Here is an 18772-nt window from a genome sequence, read left to right on the forward strand (position 1 = left end):
CATCCACCCACTACCAGCAACATGCTGCTGTTAGAAACTGATCAAAAATTACAAAATAATCCCCAGCCTTGTTTTTAAAGGATAAACTAGATTTAAGTTTTTGTTTTTAAGCTGTATATGCACCACAGAATAATGGCACAAAGAATTTTTTCTTTTCATGTCATTGTTTTTAGTCTTTTTATTTTAATAAAAACAAAATTGCATTCAAGAGGGGAAATACACATTAATAAAATGAAAGGCAGCAGAAAATACAAAAATCTTGCATATATGAGTGTATTCTGGTACAAAACCATGGCTTCACAAACATTTGTGCCCTTAAAATAACAGATTTGACTAGGATGTTAGAATGTAATATGTTTTTGTGAGTCTTGTACATAAACAGTAAAGTGTTAAAGTCAACCAAATTATAGGATTTCAATATTTTCAACTGAAAATATTTTATGGATGACTGATGAATTATAATTTAAAACGTGATTTTGACACTGTTTTCTAGAATCTTTATATTGCGATGCATTTTATTTAACCATAACACCATGGCTAAAGATATGCAAGCTGTTGTAACAAGACAATTTGCAATAGGTCCAAATTAAGTTGTTGCAAAGTGTGCTGATGCTGGGACTATACCGTCATCATTTCAGTCAACACAAGACATAAAGAATAAGAAAATGTCACTTTGCAGCCTGCAGACTTTACCACTGTACTAGCAAAACATGGAACATTTGCACAAGCTGAATAGAAGAAATAAAAAAAAGACTTGAACCAGATACTCTTCTTAATGTCGCAGAATCTGTAAATCTAATCAAAAATCCCTATCTTAATGTGTGCTAGTACCATTCATCAGTGCCAGTGTTGTACCTCTTGTGATGTCATCAGCACAAAAACACTCAGTGCAGGGTTGGCCTATTATGCCTTTATAACCTTTGTACTTATGCTATAGAAATTCATACTTTCATGTCTAAATGTGTTTTTATGGTAAGATTAGATTTGCAAATGGAAAAAGTTACATCACTGGATATTAACTTTACAGAAAAAGCAACGCGCTGTGACGCTTTTACACACAATTAAAAAAAAACAAAAAAAAACAAGGCAGGGAGTTGTGTTTCTTGGGTACGCCCCTTCCCCGGCTTTGCGGTGCGGGATGAGAGGAGACACGCAGGTACGCTGGAGGTGCTCATTAGCAGGAGGTGCAGTTGTTGCTCTTTGAAGCGAAAAAACCCAGTAGCAGCAACGGAGAGAGGAGTTCTGGAAGGCAAGGTGGATACGGCGCAGCGCAAGGTGAGGATACATTAGCCTGAAATGGAGTAAATTCTGTTTTGATCGCTTGGTAGTCGCTGATGGATTGTAGAGTGCATTCCTGGTAGTGATTGTTCTCAAACTGTGGTACACGTACCACTAGTGGTACGTGGACTGCCCTTAGTGGAACTCAAGTATTGACGGTTGTGTAGTGGAAGACAGTGGTCACTGATGGCTATTTATGATGCATTCTTTAATTCTCCGGAGTACAAATTTGGATTTGGATATCAAAACAAACTTCAAAATCAGGTGTTTGGCTTGGTAGTTGGGCTAAATGCTGTTAGCATTGCAAGCTAACAAGATAATTGTCTGATTTTGTTGTACACAGACACTGCAGCAGCAACATGTTCAGTAAAATACGTTATTTTTAAAATTATTTAGTGAGATTAAAGTCAACAAAAAACCAAAGATTTATTGTTTAATCCTCCAACTTCACCTCTTGGAAGCATGGCCTCTATATATTTTTTAAGATTTATCACAAAAATATCAACTACCTTCTTCAATCAGTCATGCAGTGACAATGAACACATTTTTCTCTCTTCTCATTGTCAACAACAAACTGAAAAACTTCTATTTCATCTTGCGCCATTTTAAAATGTCTACTAAGGTGAGACTTGAGATTTACTGAGGAGGTTCAAGTTTAACTGCTGCCATTTAAAATCAGGTAATTTTTTTCAGCTGTAAGTTTCCAATGGATGGTCTGCTTTAATTGTACCAATAAATACAATTAAAAACCAAACAAGGTCAATTATAAACTGGGCTTCTGTGGAGGGAGGAGCTGATTTGAATTAGAAAGGCAAGATGGCTACTTTAAGAGGAAAATTTTAATTGTTAAGGTTTTCTGCCATGATACTGTGTCACTTTCCAACAAAATTGCTTGACAGGGATGGAGAAGCAACAATGTTGGAGATGTGCCTTTGCTCCAACACAGCTGAATTAGCAGCTGAATTACCTCCTTGTTATGTTGTAAAACTGCAGAGGCCTGATTATGAAATATTATGATACAGGAGCGGAGTTGGACATCAGCACAGAACTTGTGTAAGAATTGCATAGAAATGTAATTCCATTTCAATTTTGTCCACAAATAATTTTACCTTCACTTCCCTGCAAAGATAGTGACCTCTTGTTGACACAAGCTAAAAAAAAATTAAAAATTAGCAACATATCGAGTCAAGCGGCTTCTAGCCAATCAAATTAAGCCCCTTTGATCACGTGACACTAGTGCGCTGGGATTCACTGGCGGATTGCTGCCGCCATAATTTTTACTGCCGAATTCAAAACAATAATAAAATAGTCATGCATAGAATAAAAACTAAACATTATAAATTGAATGGGTAAAAAAGTTACAAAAATCAAGTTGGTTAGTTGATTGAGTTAACTAGTTGCTGTGGCTTGTCAGATCATAACCTGTTAACATTTTGGTGCTGACCCGTGACATATGACCCAATTATGACAGACCTGAACCTGCAAACCAGAAGGTAAAGCCATGAAAATCAACATCAAACACAGCACCCCGGGCAGGGAGGGGGCTCAAAATGCATATTTGTGTTTTAGTTCTTTAGTTTGACAGCTGGAGCGTAAAGATTGCACAAAATCTGTGTTTATCCAGCTAAAATAATTCAAATTAAGTTAATTTCCAGGCAATTTTATATTATTTTGTGAATTAATTAAAACAGAATAGTCTTCCCGTTTCTAGTGTTCTTAAGCAAAGTTGCACAATGTTGTTCTTCAACAGCTCAACTCAACCAATTGAATCTTCTTTGGATTTTATGTGATTTTTCTGCAACCCTAGATTGGAAAATTGTGATCTAATTTTAACGATTTCTACACAGACAACTTTTTCATTTAAACATTTTACATGAATCTAAGTTCGATGTGAAGTTTTATATATTTTTTAACCCTTTGTGAGTTTTCCCCTTGCACACTGATCCCTCTCTGTGTGTGGTTTCCACCTTGCTTTTGCAACACATTCCACGGCGTCGGTCTACATTATTATGCCGTGAATTAGAGCTGCACCTTTTAATCAGACAGATGTTGCGCTAAACAGAAGAATTTCCACGCTCGTCTTTGTTGTTTTAAATGTGGTTATTTCCGCTGAGTCATCCTACAATAATTTAAACGGTTAGGATGTTTCCCAAAGTCACACGCGCCACAAATACAGGTTAGTTCTCTGGATTTTCTATGAAGTCGGTTCAAGAAGTAGCACTTCTTTCTAATTACAGTGTATAGTGTGGAGGCACTTTCCGACTCCAGAGTCGTTTAAAAACATCCTCATGGCCCCGCACTAAAGTATTTATACCCTGTGTTGCATCCTGAGTCATTGATATATTTTCTTGTGATTTTATGTGATAGACAAGCACACGTGTGTGTAATTTTTAACTGGAAGAAATCTAATACCTCTAACATTAACCAGGGAAACCAAAATCTTAGTATTTTTGGTGTAGTTACTACTGCAAATATGTTAGCACACTTGAAATGAGTGACATTTTTCAGTAAGATATAGGAGCTTATATTAAGTAAATAATTTCTTAATATTGATAAAATAGTTTCAGATTCACTGGTATTTTTTATTTTTTTAACTTATAACATGGGAAATGTCTTGTCATAAGAAGTAATCTGCCAGAACAACTAGTAATTTTTAAAAACAATTATTAGGGAATTATTTACTTAAAAGCAGCGTATATATCTTGCTGAAAAGTTATTTGTAAGTTAGTTTTGTCTTATTTCAAGTGTACTAGAAGTAGACCAAAAATACATGGTAAGATTTTGTGTTTTTGCAGCCCAATTCCCTCTTGAAATTACCGTATTAGTACTTACTAGTGTTTATTAACATACTGTGCAATGTTGGAAGGTCAGATGAGACAGTCAAATCCCCACTGTGAAACACGGTGGTGGCAGCATCATGCATTACGATCATAACTCCATTTTTTGTTTATCTTTCAGATAAAATCCAAATCTTTAATAACTATGTGGTTGTAACCTAACTTAAAATGTGTATCCATAGTGGTTACTATTACAGTAGCATTTGATTTGTTTAGAGTCTTTTTTTGTCTCCCTAAAGCTTTTGACAATCTGATAAAATGTTTAAAAAATAGCTGGAAATCACTCATGTCTTTGAACTCTTTACTCTGAAAAGCATTTCAGTTATCTTGTGACGTTCACAGACAAAACAACACTAGAAAAAGTAACCGGCTGTGCTTAGAAAGCAGAATTAAAAGTATAAACAGCAAAATTTTTCCCTCTTCCTGACTGGATTACAAAGGTTAAGCAAAAAAGTTGTTAACTGAGCTCACAACCCGACCTCATAACTCCATCTGTCAGCTCTGTTTACTTTTTGGCCGTTGTTGGCCACACACTAGAGTTTGAGGAGCTGCAGATAACGTCTGATTAACTCCGGCTGCTGATAAATTTGGGCCATAATATCCTGGCTGCCACTCAGCTGAACACACAGAGGTAGGCAAAGAGGACAGACGTGCCAGGGAGGCCCTGTGTGTGTGTGTTTCTGAGAGAGAGATAGAATTGTGTGCAGGACGGAACGTCGCTTTAAGAGGAGACTCAGTGTCTGATAGAGATCTGCAGAGTGGACGTGGCGACGGCTAGCCGAGAAGACCAGAGACGATAAGCATCATCACAGGACATGGACGCACTGTGGAACACGCTCTGCTACGACCTGATGACAAGAAACTTCATTTTTCTCCACTAGGGAAGCAGTTTAAGACATGCATGCTTGCAGTGGGAGGCAGATAGGCGTGCCAACGTAGAAGGAATATGAACACACACACCGTACACACACCTGTCTTAGAAGTTGGCAGCCTCTTCACAAGCATTCCTCTGAGTCCCTCTGCCATCCATCAGTTCACCAAATTAACCTATTCAGCTCAAGTTCTCCTGAATGTAATATGTTCATGTTATATTTTCATTAGATATGATCCATCAAGTCTGGGGAAAGTTTTTAATAGTGCAAACCCATCGTAGTAAATAAAATACAAAAATCTATTGTGAGTTGGAATAGTTGTACAATTTTTCCACTTTAAAAACTTTAATGTGTTTTATTGGAATTAAAAGTGAAGTAGTAGTGGGAGACAAATGCAAACAATAAACTAAAACAGTGGTGTTAAATACAGACTTTTTATGTACGTCTGCCAGTTATGAATATGTTCAGAGTGAATTTTTGGCTCATTCTTCCAACTCAGACTCAGTCAGATTGGACGGAGAAAATCTTTTCACGTGTAAAAGGTGTGGTGATGCAGACCCTGTTACTCAGATACCCCCAAATATAATCCAGTGCCACCAACTATATTTAGAAGTCACATAATTAGGAAATATATCACAACATTGCAGTAAACAATATCAATTTGTGAAGAACTGAATTTTTTGAGTGCCAAAAATAAAAATGCTTTAGAAGATAAGAGGGTAAAGTCATCGAGTAGTTTATGGCTTAAACAAGATCTTCAATAAAAGTCAGATTATTTATTCTTAGTAAGATATTGTGGCGATATAGTAAAATGTATTTATAGTAAACAGTAGTAAAATTGTATTTTTATTAAGTAGTATTAGTTGTACACTTTGTAACATTTGATTACTGACTCCTAGGAGATAAATACAAATGCATTTCACTTTTTTCCACATTTTTATTTAAAAAGAAAAATAAATCTTGCATTTTCAATGCACATTTGTGACCTACGTTTTTTCTGTCTAGAAAACAAATAAATACACTCAATGTACCACAATGTGGGAAAAGGTCAAGGATACTTCTGCAAGGCGCTGTTACCCCAACTCACCAATTAAATGCCTGTTTCACACACATTCCTCAGAACTCCTTCCCCCAAGCTTATCAGATTCAACGTTCTTCCTGCTTTACGGCCTAGTCAAAACAATTTCATGTGCTTAATCTTGTTTTTTTAGGGGGCAAAAGGTTGTAAGAAGTCCGCTTTGCGTGCAGAAATTGTTTTTTCACACATGAAGGGAGATGAAATGATTTGGTTTATTTTACTTGTGGATTTTGTTTAAAAAGTAATGCTAGTAGTACTGTAATGGTTTCGAGAAGAACAAAAACATTTTTTTAATATAAATGTTTATTTTTTTGAGCTTTTATTATGTATTTTCTTGCTGATGTCTAAGCGTGTTTTCGTGTTTGTGACTGCAGGTGTCCCAACATGCACCGTGGCATGAGCGCTGTCCTTCTGTTCATTTTCCTGCTCCTTCAAGGTTGGTTAATGGATTATATTGTTTTACATGTTATTATTGTCTGGTTGGTATCATAATGGAGGAATGTGTATTTGGCCCAAATAGTGGAATTTCTTCTTCTGCATGCTATCATGCGCTAATAAGTAATAAATGTTTGATTTCGGATGTTTTTCATCAAATCATAAAAGAAGTGCATATGTACAAACCCAATTTACTCTGATGCCACTAGATAAAATCTAGTACAACAATACCCTTCCTGATTAAGTGTCCCAATTAGTAAACAGAATCATGTTGGAGCATAGTAAAGAACAAACAGCACCATGAAGACCAAGGAAAAAACAAAGTAGGTCAGGAATAAAGTTTTATGCTGAGATAGGTTATGCAACAAAATCATTAAAGACCGCATCACATTTCAGATGAATTCCTGCAGTTTTATTGTTTTTCGAGAAAAAACAGTCAGTTTTCTTTGCTGTTAGCTCCTGTGCTACCTTTACCTTCCCTCAACTGAGCAACATTTTTGATATCAAGATGTGCAAAGAAGTTATAGAAGTGACAAAGCAACATTTTGCCTCATCTTCGCAGCTCCTTTTCAATCAGAAGTATTGGTATTTGCCTGAGGGGAAAGGAGGGATTTAGAGGTAAATATAATCTTGAAGTTGTTTTCAAAAATGACAGCTTTAGCAGCAGGTATAGAATTTATGATGGGTCATTTGAAGACTTTGAACTTTTTAAAACCAGACCCTCTTCTGTGAGTCTCCTGCTAACATATTGCAGAAATAATTCAGAACTAGAAAATTAGATGTTGGACGAAGGTGTTTTTTTTTTTTTTTAAAGGTAAAACTGTAGAGCAAAAAGTTCCCAGACTTACGTGGAATTAATGTGAAATCCACTGCAATTATTTCTGCAGACATTACAGACACAAGAGGGCCGACGGTGAACAGACAAGCTTTTTGTTCTGAGCTCTGAGGCCTCACTGACCGTGAAAAAGCTGCCCACCTCGGCCCCTGAGCTTTCACTTTGAATGATGTTGGAATCGGGGTCAGGGTGGTGAAGAGGTCGGAGCTGCTGCTGGTTTGCAGGTGGTGCTTCCCTCTAATGGTCGCTGGCTCTTTTAGTCACCTGAACTGATGGTTTATGGCATTTTAGGAAGACTAATGTCATGGACACTGTAGTCAGACATTATTATTGTCATCATGACTGTTATGTAATGCGTTTTCTTTCCTTTTACCACTAGCTGCTAGCTCAGCAACACACCTTTTTATTAGGTCCTTGCTTTTCCCGCTGTTGGATCTTTGTCTTTGTTCATTGTTCTGGCGGTTGGGCTTTTCTCCAAGTCGTCCCTGATATTCAGACTGTTTTTTTCTAGACTTCCTGTGTTTTCAGCCACGCTTTGGTTTCTGTTTGATTGTTTTGAGTTTGATTAGTTTTTCACCTGCATACCCTTAAGAAACACAATTATATGGCAGTTTATGGGAAAACATCATTTAGGTCTGTCGTAAAAGAATGTTAGTAATCGAGTACAGAATATTTTTACAATTATCCGAGGAATCAGATCTTTCTCTCTCTCTCTCTGCCTCTCTTTGCCATTCCTACCATTCGCTCCAAAACCGTGACGACGCGATTCCGATGCCGCAAAACCAACCATCGCACCACAAAATTCAACAATCCTTATTTATACCTCAACAAATTTGACACAAAAACTCCAACATAGTGTTTTTGTGTCACCATTTTGGGAAAACAGTGGTTCAGACACAAATGTATAATATAATGAGTTTTAAATCTATATTACATGTTCAAAAGAAATTTAGATTTTTAGCCTTACCTTTATGTCCCATGTGCCTCCCAGTCACACAGGTGGCCTCTGTGCAGGAGATCCAGACCAGCCATGAGAACATAGCAAAAATCAACTCAGCAGCAGAAAGTGAGTATTTAATGCTGTAAAAATATAAAAATATGTGGTGAATGTAAAACTTTCAAATGTAGAAAACAAAAAGTGGAGGTTGAGCAGAATGGCATCCAATTAAAAAGCCATTTATAGAGAAGTTAGAAAGTTTTGAACGTGCAAGAACAAAACCAAAACCGCATCTCAAATTCAAAAGTAAGCAACTAGTTAAAAAATACAGAAAGAGGCATTCAAGTTTAGATGAGAGACAAAAACAGGGCAAGCAATTTCTCCCTCTGCCCCATTGTTCAGGTGAAGGTGTAAATCTTTGCCTCATGATACTTTTAAACCCAATCTTGACACTTTCATCTGTCGTCAAATAAGAATAATTCATCCAGTTTTCCTGGCTTTTGTGCTACTATTTGTTTTATTTAATAAATAAGCTGATTTGGGTCAATAAAAACATCATTTTTTAAAGAAAATAAAAATAAGTGTATCTACAAAATCTACTGGAAAATACGTTTTGTGAATTAAACTTAGCACAGCATTGAAAGCTCTGATCATACCAAGATTAGCTCTATTTATATAATCAAAACTATGGAAACGTGAAAATTGACTCAAAAGTGGATTTAATGAGAGAAAATGTCCCAGTGACCTCGATGTTAAAGACTCTCTTTACCGTCAGCAGCACAATAACTGCAGCGTTTCGGCTTACTGGACCGTGAAACAACACAAATGTGTGAGGAAGTTGATTTAATGGAGGAATGTCTACATGGAAACTATTTTTGTGTTCATGGGAAGTGATGCAGTGCTCAGCAGTCTTAGACGTCCTCTTCCTCATGGATGGCTCCTACAGCATCGGGAAGGGCACCTTTGAGAGGGCCAAGCATTACGCAGTCAAGCTTTGTGAAGCCCTGAACGTTGCTTCGGATAAGGTTTGTTTTCCATCCAAACTTTGTTTTTGTCCTCATGCTCTACATCAAAATCGATCAACATCCCTTTTTTTCCCCTCTGGATCGGTGCAGGTGCGAGTCGGTTTGATTCAGTTTGGCTCCGTTCCTCGCCTTGAGTTTTCTTTGGACTCGTTCTCCACCAAGCAGGAGCTGAAGAAGCACCTGAAGAAGATTTCATACAGGTGTGTGAAAACTTCTGGTTTGCCTCGGTTCCTTCCCTAGAAGCAAAGATAGCAGCTGAGTTGGAGGAAGTAAGAGTCCTCACTCTGTTCTTTTTTTGTGTCGCCAGCAAGCAGCCACACATTCATTTGGCATTTTTCAATTACAAAAGTCTTTTTTGTCAAGAAAATCTATGTTCTGGTATCTGAACCTCGTGGTTCCTGATGACGCATATTTACATGCTGATGTGACTTTTTGTTCACTGAAGGCGGCAGCACGTTGGAGTAGCTCTGTGCTTTTATTGAAATTTTGTTCTTTTTTTCCCAAACATTCATTCCTGCTTTTTGGAAGAAAATTGATTTTTTTGGACACCTGTTTGTTTTGGGTTCTGTGTGGTCGGACTGATTTTTGGCAAAATTCTTTATATTTTTGCTACACGTAACCATGGCAACATCGTGGTTTACAACAGGGAGCAGCTATTCCACATGGGAAAATCTGAATTTATTTAATTTCCCTTCCGGGATTATATATATATATATATATATATATATATATATATATATATATATATATATATATATATATATATATATATATATATATATATATATATATATATATTTTATTATTTGAATTTAAACGTGAATAATTCTGTTTAAACCGTTCTCTTCTCAGAGGAGGCAGCACCCAGACGGGCCTGGCTCTGAAATACGTCCTGAAGAAAGGTTTCCCGGGCGGCCGTAACTCCTCCAGCGTCCCGCGCGTCGCCATCCTCCTGTCCGACGGCCGGTCTCAGGGCAGCGTGGTCCAGGCCGCTGCGCAGCTGAAACAGACGGGCGTGGTTTTGTTTGCGGTCGGTTTGCGGTACCCAAAGTAAGGATTAATTATTAATTTCAGTCATTTTTTAACCTTTACTCACACACAAGTAACACAAGTAAAAAAGAAAAACACACTATGCTGAAAAGAAAAACATAATAAAAAAAGGAAAAAACAAGATAAAACTAAAACGGAAATAATATTTATATTTCTGTCCAAGAAAAGACCAGAAAGTGTAAGTCAGAAAAAAGTGTAGAATCTTTTCTGTGTATTTTTCTACATTTTTATGAGTTTGACTGTAAAAAAACTCATAAAAGAAAACATAATCAAACCTTCATTTTTACTCACTTAAATAGTGAAAAACAAAGATTTAACTCCTCACAACACACCTGAACAACTGTGCTTTTCGCTTCTAGATTTTTAAACAAACCTTTCTCTCTTAACTAAAAGTTTTCCTTTAATTTTAAACCACTTCTATATTCACCTAGGAAAGAGTTTACTGTAAGCTTTGCACATGATCATAAAGTTTTGTGGTGTAAAAAATATCCGACTAGTTGGAGGAAAAATCTGCGAAATAGTAATCACGTCTTTCAAGGACATGCGGTAATTTGCGATGAAGTTTCAAAACCAGCTAACACTCGGTTTGTTTCACAGATGGGAAGAATTACACTCTCTGGCCAGCGAGCCAGTGGAAAGTCATGTCTTCTTGGCCGATCATTTCCACGATGCCGTTAACGGCGTGTCCACTACGCTGAGCGCGCTCTCTTTCTGCAGCGCTACACCGGCAGGTGGGAGTCGTTTCCGATTATACATCACTACAGACCTTTTCCTTCATTTGGTTGGGTTTGATCCGTCGTTGCGTTTCCTCCCTTTCATCAACCGATCCTCGGCGTTTCGCCTTTCGTCGTGTCCCGTCTTGTCCTGCAGGCTGTCAGGCCGAGTCCTTCCCCTGTGAGAGGAAGACGCTGGAGACGGTGAAAGAGCTGCAGGGGAATTTCATGTGCTGGAAAGGCTCCAAGGGATATTCCCCGTACACGTCTCTCTGCCCGTTCTACAGGCAAGAATGAAAAACTTTTCACTCAAATAAAAATAATTTTAAAACTCTTCACAGTTTGATTTTGTTGTTGAAAACTGTAATTATAGGCTTGAAAACTATTTCTGGTTATTCCTTAAAATTTCAAGAAAAGTAATCCGCAATTGTGCGTTAGAACGAAAAGGATAAATTATTTAAACAGTTTTACAAATAAAAATCTTGGAAGCATGACTTGTGCTTCTATTCAGCCTTCATTGTCATGGTACTATTTAATCAAATCCACTATAACTAATTGCTTTTGAAGCGTAAGGTTAAGTTCACAGCAGGATTTTCTCACACCATCCTCTTCAAGAATCTGCTTTGGGAAAACAGTGTCTTTAGTCAGAGGCTTCTTCAAATTCACTGTAACACAGACTGCTACAAGAGATCTTTCCTGCCATTACCATCTACAATAACTCTGAAGAATTTGAGTTAATATGAGTTTCAACATTTAATCCTCATCTGGGATCAATAAATTGTCTTTGAATTGAATTACCTATTTTTTGGACTATAGAGCGCACCTCACTATAAGCCTACTTTTTTTTTTTTAAACTGGAAACATACATATATAATCCGCTGCTATCTCCGCCACTCTCGGTTTTTCCACAAGGACACGGCAGAGGGCTGCGTCCTTAATAAATCTGCTATTAAGGACGCAGCCCTCCGTCTCCAACGCTGAACCATGGACTTGTTACGCCGAGCTTACATGCAGCGGCTATTAACTTAAAACGGCATCATATGAACTTCTTCGGGGGTATGAGTTTGAAAACATTTCTCCACCGTGCCTGCTGCTAGCATGTGCTTGTTCTAAAAGAAAATTAGCATTTTCTTCTTTGATTTCCAATTTATGACTTCCAATGATTCACTTTCTGCTGAAGCGCCCTCTGGTGGTTGAAGAAAAAACAACAGAAATGCCGCACGGGTTATAAGCTGCATGATTCAAAGCTTTGGGAAAAAGTAGCGGCTTATAGTCTGAAAAATACGGTAATTCAAAAGTCAAAGATATTTTTTTCAGTGGCCCTATCCTTCTTCTGTAGAAACGTTCGGCTTTGCTAATTAACTAAACTGTGAACCACCATCATATGTTTTGCAGGTACAGTAAAGTCTACAAGAGACACCAGACCGTCTGCCATAGGACCGTTTGTTCAGGTGAACTTATCCTCTCCTTCCTTTGGCTCCTGCTGCTGTTTACCCTCCTCGATGGTGCTGACCTTCTCCTCATCATCACTAGATCCCTGCGACTCTCAGCCCTGTCTCAACGGGGGAACCTGTGTATCACAAGGTCTAGAGCGCTACCAGTGTGTGTGTCCACCGGGGTATGGATCAGACCCACACTGTGGTCAGTAAAATACCGAGCTCAGAGTCTTTTGTTATCAAACTAATTTAACCATAAATTCTTAGAGGTGGGTAATTGTATCACTATGTCAACGTATTTTTACCGAAGTAAAAGTAAAAAGTAGCCAATATTTTGTAAAAATATTTAGAAATTAAACAATCTAATGGGCCAAAATATAAAGTTAAATGGAAATATTTGTATTCTAAGGATGAAAATGACAATAATTTATGTATCAGAAAATAAAATCAGACAAAATTATATTTTCCAAATCAGTTTCTTTCAATAAAAAAAAAACAAAAAAACAAAACTTATAAAACTTTAACAAAAACTGCAGGTGTGTGTCTGGTGAATTTTTGGTTAAAACATGTTTGTTTTTCATTCAGTGGGTAGAAAATCCAGAAATTTTACTTAACTAAGAGTAGCGATACGTCATAATTAAATTACTCAAGTAAAAGTAAAAAGAGCAGCCTCGTAAAAAAGTTACTCAAATAAAAGTAACTAGTTACTTCTGACCTCTGATGCTTCCCCAGCTCCTGCTTTGTCCTTGGACTGCTCCATTGATTTGATTTTCCTGCTGGAGGGCTCTGCGACGCTCACTTTAGAGGGCTTCCTCCGTCTCAAATCCTTCCTGAAGCGCTTCCTGCAGACCGTCATCAGCTCCGACAGCCCCAGTAAAGTCGGCCTGGCCGTGTTCGGTGGGGAGGCCAGAGTGGAAGCCCAGGTTGGGCGATTTAAAGGAAACACCAGGAATCTCCTGAAGGCTGTGGATGCTCTGCAACCACCTGGCGGTTTGACCCTGACGGGCCAGGCGCTCCGACATGTGACCCGTCACGGCTTCGTGAGCGAGCCGGTGTTCGCCGACGTCTCGGATGACCTCCCCCGCGTGGTGGTGCTGCTCGCCGCCACACCTGCTGCTGATGACGTGGTGGAGGCCTCAAAATATGCGCGAGACAGAGAGATCTTCTTGATAGGGGTCGGACCGGAAAGACTGAAGGCGGAGCTCAATAACATCACGGGAAATCCTCAGAGAACTGTAACGTACTCGTCACCGGACAGGCTCATCGGGAAGATACCAGAGCTGAAGGCCAAGATCTGCAGCGTGGACACGCAAGGTAAACGCTGCCCAGATAGGATCCGTGTCACTAACTCAGATATTTCACACACCTGGTAAAGATGTGCAAAGAGCCTAAACAAGTTATTTTTTTGGAAAACGTAGAAACTTAACTTTTATTTATTAAAAATATGTTTTTTGCTTATTTCTTTAAAACTCTCATCATGTCATGACAGTTTGGTATGAAACAGATGCCAACTTGCAAACAGTTTTGTACTTGAGTCTCTCTTTAGTTTTCCATTTCTACCTACATAAACTTTGTAAGTAGAAGGTTTATGCATTCATGTTTATACTCTCCATCTTTTGTTTCCAGGATGTCTAGGTCAGGCGGTAGACCTGGTGTTCGCCCTGGATGCCTCCGTTGGAGTCGGCCGTGAGAACTTTGTCACGCTGCAGGACTTTGTGCGAAGCATCTCCGTCCAGTTTGACGTAAACCGTGACGTGGCTCAGGTCGCCCTGGTGGCCTACAACCGCAGAGCCACCACTGTTTTTGGCCTCGACGTGCACGAGTCCGGCTCTGCCATCCTCAAGGCTGTGGGTGAAGCCAGCTACATGGGCGGCGGGGTGTCGACCGGCGCGGCGTTGCTCCACATCTACTCCAAAGTCCTGACCGTAGCCAACGGCGCCAGGCCGGGCGTCAACAAGGCAGTGGTGGTGTTGACTGACGGCTCGGGCGGGGACGATGCCGTCGTCCCGGCTCAGAAGATAAGAGACAGTGGAGTTTCGGTTTTTGTGGTCGGCATTGGAGACATGCAGAGAGACAAAGTGTTGATGATCGCCGGTTCAGAGGAGTACATGATTTCTGCACCAAGTTATGAGGATCTCAAGTACTTTGAGGACGTGCTGGTTCAGATGGTGTGCTCAGGTAAAAATACTGAAAACCATTTGTTCACCTTAAGCTGCTAAAACAGACATGATCTAATCACTTTTATTGAATTTTGCATGATTAATTCTTGTAGCTATAAAGCCTCATGTAGCTCTATGGTCCCTCCACTGTGGCTCTAACAAAACCAAAACGGAAAACGGAAATGTTTTTGATTACGGACGCAATAAGAAATTGTCAATTTAGCAGTTTTTCTGCAAGTTCTTATGCAAAGTATATATGTATACAATATCTACAACAGGCTTTGAAACTATACCTATTTATCTTTATTTTCCACCCAAAACTGCCAAGTTACTTGCTTTTCTGATCTGCTTGCATGAAAATAGTTGTTTTGTTTTTGTCAGAGGTGAGAAAACCCGTGAACCTGTGCAAGCCAAACCCGTGTATGCATGACGGCATCTGCGTCCTCTCAGGAACCAGCTTCAGGTGTCAGTGCCACGGCTATGAAGGGCCACACTGCGAAAGACGTAAGTGCTGCTAACACTGCAAAAGAAACAATAAAAAACTAAATCTTACCAAGTATTTCTGATATAATTTCTAATGCAAATATTTCAGTACACTTGAAGTAAGACAAAACTAACTAGTAAGGAGCTTGTTTTTAGTTAGTAATCTGTTTAAATTTATTAAAAAAGTAGTAGTTCCACTGCCAAATCATTTCACTTAAACATGGAAAAAAAAAATCGGTGAAATGATCTTATAGTGGAACTAGTACTTTTTTAAAATCAGCATTGAGGAATTATTGACTTAAATGTAGCTACTGAAAAGTTACTTGTAAGTTGGGTCTTATTCAAGTGTACTACTTACACTAGAAACTAGGCAAAAAATATCTGGAAAGATTTTGTTTTTGCAGTGAATGAACTCTTTAATTATTTCTCAAATTCTTCAACATTTTTTATTATACTTATTAGGCTATATATATATATATATATATATATATATATATATATTTATGTAGGAGTGAGTAGAGTTTTGAAGTGGTGGCGTCGCGTGTAAAGGGTCAATAACTCGTCTGGAAATGGAAAATGCTTCAAATTCCCGACTCCTCTAGTTTACATTTGTGTTTAAGCTAAAACTTTTGGCCATGACTGCAGATATCAAGACCTGCTCTGCGCTTTTCTTTCTTTTCAGGAAGCGGTAAAAACTCATCCAGAGGGGATGTTCCAAAGCCTGCTGGTCTGAAGAAGAAGAGCAGACAGAGGAAGAGCCACCAGGAACTCCTGCGTCGTTATAAACTTCACCGCCGGAGACACGCTGCCTGACGCAACACACAAAAAAATCACACAAACACTTAAAAATCAGGGGTGTTTTTAGAGGACAGCAAAACCTGATGTTTATTTTTTTAGTATTTAATGTTGGACTTTTTGTAAAGTTTTTTTTTAATGTCTTTATTGTGCTGGCTGTTTAAAAATATAAACTAATAACATCATCTGTGTCCTGATTTTGTTCCCAATTCCTAACCCCAAACTTCACCTCAGCTCAGGCAGTCATGACGGACCGTCATCCCAACTTTACGCAACATAATTATGGCTGGATAAATATAAATAACCTCTTCTTTTATGACTGTTAAACATATAAATATGGTTGGCTTTCTGGCACACACCTGACTTATAATGACGATCCACAAAATGTCAGCAGGGTTCAGGTCACAGTAAAATGTGATGCACGAGTTTGTAACCCTCATTTCTGTCTGTTTTACCCAACAATTAGTTTAGTAATTGATTATTCTGACAATTAGTCGAACAAAAAAATTAACATTATACAAAGTTTTATTTAACCGCTTACGCCTTTTTTATATAATACTAGAAGATGCAACTAGACAAATAATTTAAGTAAATTTTTTACAAAGAAAATAAACATTTTATTGTCTGAAATGTGGCATTTCTTCAGTGAATTTGACCCAGGTGAAGCTAAAACTATGCCACTTGATGATCTTTGGCTAAAACATATTTAAAGACAACGGTGTTTTCCTCTAAAATGGAAAACGTATATAAGCTTTGCAACGTTTAAATATTGCTGCTTTACAGCAAATGAGAACATTATTTAAAAAAACAAAGAGCTTTTGAAAAAATAAAATGAAACAGTAACTGAGACAAACTGTGTCTAGTTTTTGTCAAACAAGATTGAAAACATTAAAAACAAGCAGTATGGGTTTTTTTTCATGACATTTTTTTATTTGAATAAAAAGTGCAGTTTTAGCTAGCAATACAAGCCAAAAGGCTGAATAAATGGTGTACATCTATTTACATCTTGGCTACCACCATACATGAACCAAGCTACAATCTAAATTTTACACAATAGACAATTTAGTAAAGGGATTTTTTTTTTCTCTGTTTAAAAAATTTAGTGGTTTTAAAATGTGCTGCATTCTCGTTTCTGCAACGCCAGCCTTAATGGAGTCACTTAAATGTGCTCCTTTGAAAACAAATGAGAAAAGTAATGTTATTAAGGGAATCCAGTGGCGTTCAAGAAGATTTCGGCTTGTGCTTCGGTCTCCTGGCCTATTTAAAGTCTTGGGAAGAAATCCGGGGTTTTTACTCCACATGGTTGTAATATCTGTGCAGATTCAAGAAGTTTCCACCTAAGTGGTGGATTTTTTCTCCCATTCCTATAAAAAGAAAAAGCAACAGCAGCTTTAACTCAAAAAATAATGACTTAATTAAAGCTGTAGCCTCAGCATGTGTTGCAGTCCAGCCTCACCTTGGCTTTCTGCAGGACGTTTCCTTTTGTGGCGATGATGGAAGTGGGCCTGTTTTTAAGAGCCGAGGCAGCGTTTACAGGACAGTCTGCACTCGCGCTGTTGTTAGAGGGCTGGGAAGGTGCTGGGGAAGACGACAAAGGCGATGGTGATGATGGTAACAGTGAAGCTGCTTGTGTTGATATTGATAACGATGACGTCTGTGGATGAGGCAGAGTTGCAGCTTTAGTCTAAAAGACAAAAACGACGGAGAAAGTGTTGAGTTCATGCACCAAACTGATGAGCTCTGGGTGTTTGGAGCGGGCGAAGCTCACCGCCGGGGAGTCCTGGAGGCTGCTGTCCAGCGTGGTTCCCAGTGTGAAAGGCCCCGATTCCACCTTCTTCAGACTTTCCTTCACTTCTACCAGGCGGAGCTCCACCTCCACCCTGCGGCGCTCCGCCTCCCGACACGCCTCCTCCTTCTGCTTCAGACAGGCCTCCAGCTGAGCTTGCTGCTTAGCATCTGAACACACCAAACGGCTGGCTGTCAAACGGAAAACCTCACAACAGAAGACGAGTGACAAAAGCACTGAGCTGTACCCTGGCAAGCGCTCAGCTCCTCCTTTGTTTCCCTCTTCTCCTTCTTCAGGTTGGCCAGGCTGCTCCTCACCTCCTCCCTCTCCTTCTCCAGCCGATCGCGCTCGTCTATGTAGCGCAGCAGGTCCGCCTCGGTGCGGTTCTTGCCCAGTTTGACCTCAACGGCACTGGAACTCCCTGAGAATAAAACGTCGGTATTTGTTGGTAATATCACAGCTAAAATGAAAAGAGAATCCTTGTAGTTGTTGGACATTTTTCAAGCTGCTTTCGGGATTTGTTTGGCAGGTGGATCATTCCAAGTGGTTTTCAAACAGGTTTTACTCTACGTGGTCACAAAAACAAATTTTCTGGACGATAGATTTTTCCAGAAGTTATTGTGATAATTGATAATATTGTTGTTTTGAGACCATTTTAAGTAATATGATGGTAAGAGCATAATGATAATGCAAGAACACATTCTAAACGATTAGTAAACTTTAGATTATAATGAACTGGAAGACATTTTAAATATCCAAAATAAGTAAATAAAACAACAAATGAAATGAGTTTTGAAGTCTCCGTAAACAAAATAATTCTTCAAATCAATGGCGAGTTGAGACCAAAGCACCAAACTGAAGACTTTTATCATCCAGATAGACGATAAATCATGCCAATGGAAATGATTGAGTTTCTTATAATTTATCATGCTATTAATTGACTTATTGATTATTATGACAGGCCTAGTCATAATAACGCATTTTCCCCGCACATTGATAAAATTACCTCTACAACAAAAAATTAGGTACATTTTTATTCATTTATTAATTTCG

At 38.6% G+C, this 18772-nt stretch overlaps 2 protein-coding genes across 6 annotated transcripts in view; one reads left to right on the forward strand and one right to left on the reverse strand.

The window, feature by feature from the left end:
- Positions 1–688: 688 nt before the first annotated feature.
- Positions 689–16118, forward strand: vwa2 (von Willebrand factor A domain containing 2). Its single transcript, XM_014973188.2, has 14 exons — positions 689–1275; positions 6440–6501; positions 8327–8401; positions 9164–9297; positions 9388–9497; positions 10150–10347; positions 10945–11078; positions 11218–11347; positions 12456–12511; positions 12594–12701; positions 13229–13810; positions 14123–14674; positions 15037–15159; positions 15821–16118. Exons 2-14 carry the CDS (start codon positions 6450–6452, stop codon positions 15949–15951), a joined length of 2385 nt encoding a protein of 794 aa, XP_014828674.2. The 5' UTR covers positions 689–1275; positions 6440–6449; the 3' UTR covers positions 15952–16118.
- Positions 16119–16841: 723 nt separating this feature from the next.
- Positions 16842–18772, reverse strand: part of afap1l2 (actin filament associated protein 1 like 2) — a 55013-nt gene continuing 53082 nt past the window's right edge. For 4 of the 5 annotated variants that reach the window (XM_088001039.1, XM_014973149.2, XM_014973156.2 and 1 more), the window contains exons 16-19: positions 17967–18140; positions 17702–17889; positions 17390–17617; positions 16842–17297 (exon numbers count right to left, since the gene is read on the reverse strand). In XM_088001039.1, coding sequence (XP_087857165.1) covers positions 17271–17297; positions 17390–17617; positions 17702–17889; positions 17967–18140 — 617 coding nt within the window. In that variant the 3' untranslated portion in view covers positions 16842–17270. The remainder of the gene's footprint in view (positions 17298–17389; positions 17618–17701; positions 17890–17966; positions 18141–18772) is intronic. The other variant, XM_088001041.1, reaches the window with a different exon arrangement.

Source organism: Poecilia mexicana, unplaced genomic scaffold (genome assembly GCF_051168715.1).
Source record: "Poecilia mexicana isolate PSO_F unplaced genomic scaffold, ASM5116871v1 scaffold_19, whole genome shotgun sequence".
Classification (NCBI taxonomy): Eukaryota; Metazoa; Chordata; class Actinopteri; order Cyprinodontiformes; family Poeciliidae; genus Poecilia; species Poecilia mexicana.

What these genes read in the sequence shown, in the direction of transcription:
- vwa2 (XM_014973188.2), top strand. Translation starts at nt 6,450, where the DNA reads ATGCACCGTGGCATGAGCGCTGTCCTTCTGTTCATTTTCCTGCTCCTT. An exon ending in CTGAAGAAGATTTCATACAG is followed by an intron (nt 9,498 to 10,149) that starts GTGTGTGAAAAC and finishes TTCTCTTCTCAG; the next exon opens with AGGAGGCAGCACCCAGACGG. An exon ending in AGGGCCACACTGCGAAAGAC is followed by an intron (nt 15,160 to 15,820) that starts GTAAGTGCTGCT and finishes CTTTCTTTTCAG; the next exon opens with GAAGCGGTAAAAACTCATCC.